Source organism: Pinus tabuliformis, chromosome 7 (genome assembly GCF_031772625.1).
Source record: "Pinus tabuliformis cultivar Carrire ecotype Pingquan chromosome 7, CPIR1, whole genome shotgun sequence".
Lineage (NCBI taxonomy): Eukaryota > Viridiplantae > Streptophyta > Pinopsida > Pinales > Pinaceae > Pinus > Pinus tabuliformis.
Window position 1 is genome coordinate 551,931,189 of NC_142293.1, and position 9,733 is coordinate 551,940,921.

General features: G+C 34.5%; 1 protein-coding gene across 1 annotated transcript; it reads right to left on the minus strand.

Moving 5' to 3' along the window:
• Positions 1 to 2,321: 2,321 nt before the first annotated feature.
• Positions 2,322 to 4,718, minus strand: LOC149248551 (peroxidase 12-like). Its single transcript, XM_089458468.1, has 4 exons — positions 4,446 to 4,718; positions 3,616 to 3,810; positions 3,351 to 3,519; positions 2,322 to 2,965 (listed from the first exon to the last, which is right to left on the minus strand). The coding sequence occupies exons 1-4, from the start codon at positions 4,701 to 4,703 to the stop codon at positions 2,490 to 2,492; spliced, it is 1,098 nt and encodes a 365-aa protein (XP_089314594.1). The 5' UTR covers positions 4,704 to 4,718; the 3' UTR covers positions 2,322 to 2,489.
• Between the last annotated feature and the right edge of the window lie 5,015 nt (positions 4,719 to 9,733).

Genomic DNA, 9,733 nt, shown 5'->3' on the forward strand with positions numbered 1-9,733 from the left:
TATTATTAAAATAGGAAAAACATAATAAAAATATAAATTTACCTTTCCGTATATTCATATTAGCAACTTAGTCTTTTAAGCGATGTGAATTTATTCTTTTAAAAGTCGTAATGATATATTTTAATTCAAAGTTATTTTCTATTGTATATATAATTATATATTATATATTAAAAATATATAAAATTTAAATATATTATATTGTATATATAATTATATATTATATATTAAAAATATATAAAATTTAAATATATTATTTTGTATTAGAATGAAATTGGAAAAGATGTTAATTATAATTATAATTTAAGATTTAAATATAAATATAATTGGATATTTGTTTTTTTTTATTACACAATTGTTTTTAATTACTAAGTTAAAGCATGAACAAAGTTACATAAAAATTACACTGAAACCTGAACAAAGTTTAAAAAATTAAAAATTAAATATCTCTTTAATTTAAAATATAATAAAAGCTTTAAATTGACCCAACTCACATTCCACTTTAAGATAACCACCAAAACAAAACAAAATAAAATAAAATAAAATAAAAAAGAAAAAAGGAAAAAAGAAGCTATAAGATGAATATACTTGTATAAGAAATTAATTAAGCTAAGTTATAACTATCCTCACAACTCCTAGTATCTCAAGTGGAAATATTGCCATGTGGAAATATCAGATATGTGGTGGAAAGTTTCCATATGTTTAAAGAAAATCAATGCTTTGCTAAGTAGATGTAGTTTTGGAATATACTCCAAACATAAATATGTGCGAATCTGCATGTAAAAGGCAATTAATTCTCTTTGTATCTGCTACACTTTCCTCTAAATTGACATTTTGAGTGAACAATTTCAGTAAGGAACTGGAAATTTTCAATTACTTTAATAACATGTGAATTTGAATCTGACACAAAATTCTCTTGTTTTTCTTTGCAGTGAAACTGTGGCCTCACTGTCCCACTGGCTCTTGCAAATCCAACCTATAAAGAATGATTCAATTCGATTCCTTTCTGCTACATCTTCAGGCAACAGAACTCTCAAGCGGACCTGCTATCTAGGAGGGGGAAGCTTGATGCTCTGCTTTGACTGGTTGGGGGTTTATGTTGCCCAGATTGTTGCCTTCTTGGAATGTTTGTTGTAATGTGTTTTTTAGCTGGTTCCTGGCCCTGTTTTGCTCTGGTGGAGCTTCTGATCTCTGACTAAATCTGGCTAAATCTGTTTCTGTTGGTAGAAAGTGCCAAAGAAACTCTGCACATGTAAGATCTTTTACATTTATAAAAGGCTGTTGAAAGAAAAAAGGACAGTTTCACAGATTTTGCGAGTCTTTAAACAATTACTTTATGGCTTCTTAGAGAAAAGTAGATAAAATGTGCTGTAAGGTGAACACGATTCGAAAGTAACAAAGAGTCCGGTTTCTAGGAAAAGACAAAGTAAATATTTCTTGAATTTCCATTTATTTAACGAGATTTTATAAACTATGTAATTCTTGACAGAGATTAATGTGAATCTGTTATGTTACTAGCATGTGAAGCCGATCTTTTCCATCTTCTGAGAAAAGAAGCCGATCTTTTCCGTTCCATATGATACATTTTCATTTAAAGAAACAACTTCGATAAAACAACCTAGAGATTTGAATTATTTCTGTCGCATGTGATTTTGAATATTTAAAGCGAATATTTCGGAATACCTGGATCAAAATTGTTCGTTTTGACCTGTATTTACCCAAATTTCTCAGTGCGTTTGCTTTCGTTTTGTTCTGAAATGCAGTATTGATATTTTACAGTCTTTGCCAGTTTTTAGACTATTACTTTATGGCTTATTCCAGAACACCTGGATCAAATTCGTTTGTTTTGAACTGTATTTATCTAAAATTCTCAGTGTGTTTGCTTCCGTTTTGTTTTGAAATACAGTATTGATATTTTACAGTCTGCGCCAGTTTCTAGACTATTACTTTATGACTTATTTCGCTAAAAGTAGAGAAAAGATCTTGTATTGTGAAGCAAAATTGTAAAATCACAAGGAACTCCATGGGAACTGTTACTGCAAACGTTCACATGAACCTTAGTCTGCTCCAGTAAGATGAGGATTTAATTGACAAGTTTATAGGTTGATATTCTCGGGTAAGTAATTGGAAAACAAAGCAATCCTTTCACTTTTTTCGACTAAACAATTGGAGAATTTGAAGTATTACGTAGACTTAGAAATATCTGTGCAAAACCCTGATGTAAATGTTTTCTGTTATTTTACTTGCTTTTTTATGTTAGGTATTGTGAGGCTAGATCATAGTTATCTTCAAGAGTAATACTCAAGAATAATACTTATTAGAATAACAGAATTTTGAAAATTTTATTTACACATATTTATTTATATTTTATCATGTCAAAATAACATAAACATTGGGAGCAAATCTGCAATCCAGTTAAGTGTGGCCGATCTTACACTAAGAAAGGGAAAGACATAACATCATTAACCTTATTCCTAAGTTTAAACTACAAGCTAAAGCTCTGAGTGGGTGACGGACTCGATAACTTCTTCAAAAACTTCTTCAAAGGCTGAAGAAGTCGGATTCGGAACGGAGCATGTGGTACGGATCTCTCCCTTCTTGCCCGTTAGAACGTCCAACTGCCCCATTTTATGCATTCCATGTACAAACTTTTTGAAGAACACGGTCTGGCTGGATGCAAAGCTGTCAACGATTTCTGCACTATCGGACTCGGTGTAGAGACTCTGGTCGGAGGTGAATAGCACCTGGTTCGTCTGCACATTCTCGTAGTATTTCTTGTCGAAAGCGTTCGGAGTCTGGATATCCAAGTTTGTGAAGTCCACGGTGTTATTAACAGTGGGACATAATGAATAAAGATCGTCTGCCAAACTGTTTGCTATACTTGGATCCACAATTTTTTTCCCTGTGGTCTTGTTATATAATCGGTTATCGAATGAGTTACAGTGACCAATGCCAATTGTGTGTCCACCTGAAACAGGTCATGACAAAAGAAAGGAGTTAAATTAATGCTAAATCGAACCAGAGCAAATTGATGCCATTTATATGATTTCTTATTTTATTTTTCACAATGTTAACTTTGTAGATTTTAAGATTTAATTATTGAAATTTTTTATTATTATTATCTATTTTTAATGTGATAGTCAAGTTAGACACTGAACCTCCATACCAGGCATACATACTTTCTACTAGTTAAACCCATCAAACATACATACAAGCTTTTAACCATCAAACCCAAACTGTATATCCGGTTGTATTTCTTATATACCATATTCCCACATAAAATATCTAGATTTAGAAATAAAAATATCACATTATTCAAAGGGAAAGTTTAGAGGGTAAATTGGGCATCAGACCTGAAAGAGCAACCATATCGGCCAAACTGAATCCTTTGGAGCCAAAAATGTTCATCAGCTGTGACAAATTTAAAGTTGGAGTTGGTATATTGGCGAGAACTACGGATTGACTGGCGAACTTTAGGCTATCTCTGCGTCCAAGTGGTACTGGAAATTTTGGGCCTCCTGCCTTCAAAATGATGATTTCTATTAATCCTCCTGCAAATTTCCATTCAAAGCAACAAACCCAAAAATTATAATTACAGGAAATTAGGGTACTACCAACCTGGGCGACGGAGTCACGAGCAGCCAAAGCCAGAATGTCTGCACAAGTTACAACCCCACTGCAGCTAGCTTCTACAGCGGTTTTAATTTCGTTGATCAGCTGCAAGGCCCGGGCTCTCAGTGTTAAGTTTGGCTGAGCCTGTTGCTCACTGGGGTTTCTTTTAGTTCCTGTCAGCAACACGGACCCATCGCAACCCTTTCCAGATATAACATCACGAATGTTAGAATATTTTTATGGGTGTAAAAATATGGGTGAGAATAATTGTAAATCTATTCTAAATACTAAAATTTCAATTTCAGAACCTGGAGTTAGTAATGGAACTTGTTTTCACATTGTTTGTATTAAAAGAACTATCATAAAACTCTGTATTTTAATTAAAGAGGCGTCCAAATTCTAACAAGTATTTCTTTTCAAAATAAATAATAATAACCTGTTTTTTTTTAAATAAATAATAATAACCTGTTTTTTTGACATAGATATCAGCATACAACAGATTTTGCTAGACATAAATGGAAACTTTGCCAATCTTGTAACATAAATGAAAACCTTGCAACACAGTTACAAACATCTCCCTCAAAAGAAACATCTAGTTGATAACAAACATTTCTCTACCCATTTTATCTAAACTGTAGATTTTTGGAAATATAATAGAATTCAACTAATATTACAGATTTTGGAAATAATTTAGAATTCTACAAATATTATCAATTAAATTTTAAAATATTTTTACAATCTGCCGTCTAAATAAAAAGTACCCCAAATCTACCATAAAAATAAAAATTCCCTACAAACAGTCTGCTTTTATCAAACACTGACACTTTCCACAATACCTGCACAAAACAGTCATGGAAATGAAGTCTCAGCAAGCCTGCGGCCTGAGTGATATCTTCGTCCAAAGCCGGTTCAAGTACTGATTTCACTATGTCCTCCAAGTCCGGGCAACTGTCCTTATAAAATGTCCACGAAAGCCCATGCACAGGCTTTGACAGATCGTGTTCATGGACAACTAATCCATTGGCAGAAATTATGCACACAGAAACAAATAGAAAGAAACACACAATGGAGCTAACGACCACGTACTTCGTCATCGCTTCCTTTCGCAACTATTCTGAGATTCAAAACCTATAGATTCACAGCTAAAATTAATTGTAAGGCTAATGGCATCTGCAAATACATATATAGTTGTAATATAAGCTACATAGCTTATTTCAAGCAGACACTACCGATTACCAAGATCTTACCTGTGATTATTGTAAAACGAAACTACAGGATGATTGATATGATTGTGGCAAACCATTGGAGCCCTATTTATGGAAAACAAAAACAAGAAGGAAGCGTACAGGAAAAGTCTGGTGACGTTACGGTTTCTTAGCCCGTGAATGCCTAAGTCGCAGGCTGCCTAGCTGCCCTGCCATCTGCCCAACTTTCGTAGAAAAAAGATATAGAGCAAATGGTCGGCTGGTAAAAATTTCAAAATGACTTCTCAACACCGCCCCCCAGGTCCACGAGATTCGTGGCAGCCCACTGCAAATCAAATTCTTACCTAGTTTAGTTTCTTAGTTTTCAAGTTTCTTCTGTTTTCTACGTAAATCGATTTAAAATATTTGGGATTTTTCCAATACACTAAATAAATCATAGTAATTATATAAATAAAATGGCTAATAAATTTTGATAAGCATTAATTTATATAGTGAATATATATATATATATATAATTTTGGAGAGATTAGTTTTATTTTAGCCTTGAAATTATAAATATGTCTTGTTATGATATTATGGACTAATATAACTCTTATTAATATCACATGGCCTAAAATATATCTCATTTTATATGACTTTTTTAATTAATCAACTAATTAAAAGGAAAAAAATAACATAATTATTTTAAGATAAATCTCAATCTTTTATTTGTGTATATTCTTAAGAATATTCTAAAATATTTTATGGAAGTTAAATCCTTACCATCCATCTAATAATTATTAATAACAATATCAAGACTACAAAATCCTACTTCATAATAAACATGCCTATTAAAATATTTAAAAATCAAAATTTTAAAATTTTAATTTTCTATTTTTTTTCGTATATTTTTAATTTTAATATATATAAAAACTTTATAATAAAAAAAAATTAATATAAAAATATAATGATTTTTTTATTAGGAAAAATGATAACTTTACAAATTACTGAAATCAAATAATATAAAATAATTTCAACTGCTGCCACTAGAAATTTTAAATATATACTTTTTCGGCATGCACAAATGAATAGCAATATTTGATCAACAAATATTAAAAATTAATATTTAAAAATTTAATATTACTTTTTTTTTGGTCCAAATGTTAAAAGAAAAACCTCAAATAAAGACATTTAAAATAAGAACACTAAATCTAAAAGAACTAAAATAAAGACATTTAAAATAAGAACGCGAAATCTTCGCACTTCTCCGAAATTTCTTAGATAAATACGTGTAGCAACTGTGACGACGATGTGATGACCATACAAATCAACGGCTTCAATTATTTTAGTAATTTTGTGGGCAGTGGGGTAAATCAGATAGAGGACGGAGAGTGACCTCTGCAAGTACGAACATCATGGAAAATGAGATATGGGATGATGGGATGAGGATCCACTGTGACCTCTGCAAGGACGACCATTATAGAAAATGGGATATGGGATCCACTGCGAAACATGAGCGTAGACCAGGTAGAGCACGTGGGCTTTATTTGACAAATTAAATCTGTGCGGTTGTCGGGGGATGAGGTTTGAAAGTGACATTTAGATTTTAATAGAAAGAGTTAACTTTATCTCACTATTGAAACATTGATAAATTAAAATAAATTATGATTTTCGCTGTATTTGTGACGATGGAATGAGAAGGTAAGTGGAAAGCAGAGTTGGAATTTGACGGGCATTTTGACCGTCAGAGCCCATTTTGCCCGTAAAATACGTTGAAATTTTTTAAATGACCATCTGGCATGACGTGCATGGAAGGGTGTAAAACGTATTTTTGATGGCCAAGTTCTTTTTGAAAACGTTATTAATATTTTATTTAACAAACTGACGTCATGAAACATGAGCGTAGACCGTGTAGTGCAAGTGGTCTCATAGAAAATGGGATATGGGATCCACTGCGAAACATGAGCGTAGACCGGGTTCTATTTCACAAATGAAATCTGTGCGGGTTTCGGCAATGAGATTTGAAACATTGATAAATTAAAATCAATTATGCTTTCCGCTGTATTTATGACGATGGAATGAGAAGGTAAGTGGAGTGGTGAGAAGGTATATATACATGGTATTTAATTTAATTATCATATTTATGAGAGTTTACCGTGATGGGTTGGTAAAGGGATGGTGTTTTAAATGTACGTGGTTTAAGTTAAAAGCAGTTACGATGGGTGGGATGGGCTGTAAAGAATGGTGTGTTGAATGTTTGTGGTTTTTTAAAGTTGGATTCATGATATTTGCTTATATTTAGTTATTATATTTAGGTATTACTCATCTTATTATGGCAATAAGATTTTCTGTTTTATTTTTTATTTTCTTTTTCTTTTGAATTTTTTATATTTTTGCTCTAGATCTAATCGGGCATAGTCTTTTTTTATAGTAAAAATTTGGTATCTCAAAGAGGTGGTCTTTTCTTATAGTAAAAATTTGGTATCTCAAAGAGGTGACGGTCGTGGATGGTTATTCTCTAGACCTTTCTTTTTATTTTCTCTCGCTCCCATTAGGACACCTATATGTTCTTGGCTCTTAGCATGGTATATAGAGCATCGGAGTGTTGATGGTTTTTAGGAATGTAATTTTTCTATGGTGTTTGTAAAGTGATAACTCATCAACTTGCTCAACCATCTTTTCTAATTCATCCGTTCGTATTTCTTTTACTTTTAGTGGGTTTGTGTTAGCTTTTAGAGTTGTCCTTGTTTTCCTCCAATGGGGCCTTTTTCTTGGCATATTGTCCAATTCCCTAGGATTCCTACTCTAGTTCTAGGTTTTCATATGTCCCACTGCAAAAAAAAAAAAATTATATATATAAACATATATAGATTTGTAATCATCAACACATGGCTGTGCGCTTTACAAGATTAATGGTCCTGTAACATATCTACCTGGTTTGCCAACACATGTAAATATTCATCATACGGTTGACAGATCTACAATTCATATTCTTACATACCCTCTGCATAATGGCTCGTATTTAAAGCCTGCATAAAAGAAAGTCCTATGGCTGACCTACCACCCGGTTGGGTTGACACGTAGTTCTTTACAACTTGAACTCTCCAGGAGTATACAATTAACAGTACTGTGGTTTTATGTTGTTTAATACACATGGATTTGGGTGACTATTTAACATTGATTGAGCATTTACTTACCTGTCCCACCCCGGGAACATGGCGTGGGCAGTCTCCAGCTGCCACCTCGGGATCCTTCGTGCATCGACGGCTAGGAGACAGAAGAGATGATCCTATGGTTGCCATGGTTGCTCGTCGACTTACACTACCCTTGGCGCGGCATTGGAGTCCCATTCTTTCATGAAAAGATCTGGAACTTGCTCTGCCCTCAGCCTGAGTTGAGGGCTTGACCTTCACTGCTCTAGGGATTGGATGCAGTGAACATGCGCCCGTGGCTTCAAACCTACTCTTACCACCAGGATTCATCGTCGGGTAATTACCTCTCAGTTCCTTTCCCTGCACTAACTAGTTCGTTGATTCACAGTTGTTGCTTTGCAGATAGGCCTTTCTTGTACAGGTTAGATATTTACAGGTCTTTAATCATGGTATATGGCTTGCACGCAGGTACCCTCGCTCCTGCTATCTGGGTTGCGGATGGCCTTGGATGGAGAGATGAGCTGTTAGTCATTCTGGTTTTCCTCCGGTATGAAGAACTTCCACTTGCTATTGATTGTAGAAATTGGTTATGTATCTTAGTCTACAGGCCACCGCACCTGAATCATAGCTACAGCTCGCGTGAGCATACTATTAGGTGACCCTATTTTGGGTTCCGGGGAGGCCAACCCCGTGACAGCTTCTGTTCTATTTTCTGGTAAATGGGTATAAGGCTTTGTTCCTCGTGGTTGCTTCTCTGAGCCCCCCCTTGGCTATACATGTTATTTTGTTTGTTAGACTTATATCAGGGTCGTCTGAGTTTCACCTATGACCCTGGGCAAATTCTCCATTTTCGTAGCCCAGTATTTTGTGATGTATTATATCATGTGCACAGTGTTTATTTATCTTCCAGACTTGGAACTGAACATGGAAATTTTGTTGGAATCTTAATACTTATTATGGCTTCACTGAAATGATTTATCGCTCAGATTCTTAGTTCAATTTGGTGGTTTAGAGCTGTTTCTGCTCCCTAAATTTGTGGCACTGTACAGTAGTTATATATATGTATATTCAGTCTTCTAATTTAACGTTTCAGCCTGGAAAATTGTTCTCGAAGTTTAGTTATGGCATTATCGTGTTTTCTGTTTAATTCTACTAGACGTATTTACTGTCTCGAATCAATTGGGGTTTGGCTCCGCATGAGGGTTTCGAGGGTTAAAGCCCTGCCCCTCCTAATACCTGTAGCATATCCTTCCAGCCACCTTATATCAGTGCGGCCAGGACCCGAACTCTGTCCCATGGGTCCAACACCCTCCTGAACCATTTCTAGGGTGGGTGCATACAATGAAATCCACAAAACTGGAAACCTCACCTGTGCCTGATGTCAGGGGTTTTCCCTTGTGTGGAATTCCTTTTATTGCTCTCGTCCTACTTACAGAGGATATTCATTGGTTTCACTCCCCATCCACGGGGCTTATACCATCAGAGTTCATAGATTTCCAATCAGACCCAACTCACAAGGCTTGAACACTCAAGCTGTCGAACCAAGGGAGTCCCTCAAGAAGGAACCAACCTGTCATTTTCCTTTGTTTTTTTTTTGAAACAATAGGCGTTTAGCCTCATTTCTGTTCATGGAAAGGGTTTTATAACATTCTACGAACTTTATTACTTCTGTTAAGCGTTACACTAAACCTTACATAAATTCGTTTGCTAATGGTGTTTAGCAGAAAAGCTATAACAGTTCTTTTCCTCCCTGCCCTACAGTCATCCTATATTTAGGAACAGTCCGAC